The 538-nt window shown below is 75.8% G+C and overlaps 1 protein-coding gene across 1 annotated transcript in view; it reads left to right on the forward strand.

Moving 5' to 3' along the window:
- The first annotated feature begins 292 nt into the window (after positions 1–292).
- FAM229A (family with sequence similarity 229 member A) overlaps positions 293–538 on the forward strand; it is a 708-nt gene continuing 462 nt past the window's right edge. Inside the window, exon 1 of the mRNA XM_077763500.1 lies at positions 293–471. Within this exon, the coding sequence (XP_077619626.1) occupies positions 344–471 (128 nt within the window). The 5' untranslated portion in view covers positions 293–343. The remainder of the gene's footprint in view (positions 472–538) is intronic.

Genomic DNA, 538 nt, shown 5'->3' on the forward strand with positions numbered 1-538 from the left:
CGGGCGTCTACGCGACTCCAGGGACGATGGGCTCCTTTTCTTAGACGCCGCCTCGCGGCTGCTTGCCGCCGCCTCCTGCCACCCGATCGGGCTGCGGGGGACCTGCCCGACCCCGTGCCAAGGCGCCATGGCAAGGGCCCTCCAGCCCCGGCTCGTGGCCGCGTTGAGTGCCGGGCGGCCCGGGACTGCGGAGGGTTCCCGAAGGGAGGAACGGGCTCTGTGAGGTCAGAGCGCCGCGGCCCGGGTCACNCGGCCCAGGGGGTGGGCGCGGGCAGGGGGCGCCCGGTGGCCCGGGGAGCGGCCTGACCGCCACTCCCCGCGCAGAGCGCCCCGGGGCCTAGACATGAGTGCCCAGGAGCCCTCGCAGGGTCGGAGATTCCCCATTGAGGCTGGAGACTCCCCTGGCCTTGCCGCTGCCCCCGAGTCCCAGGACAGCCCGGAGCCGGTAGCCACGGAGCACAACCGGGTCAGGTGAGACCCGCGCCCTCCCTGCAACCCCCGCCCTCTCCGCCGCGCGCGGAGCTCCCCCGGCGGCCCG

The sequence above is a fragment of the Crocuta crocuta genome, unplaced genomic scaffold, assembly GCF_008692635.1.
Source record: "Crocuta crocuta isolate KB4526 unplaced genomic scaffold, BGI_CrCroc_1.0 scaffold214, whole genome shotgun sequence".
Classification (NCBI taxonomy): Eukaryota; Metazoa; Chordata; class Mammalia; order Carnivora; family Hyaenidae; genus Crocuta; species Crocuta crocuta.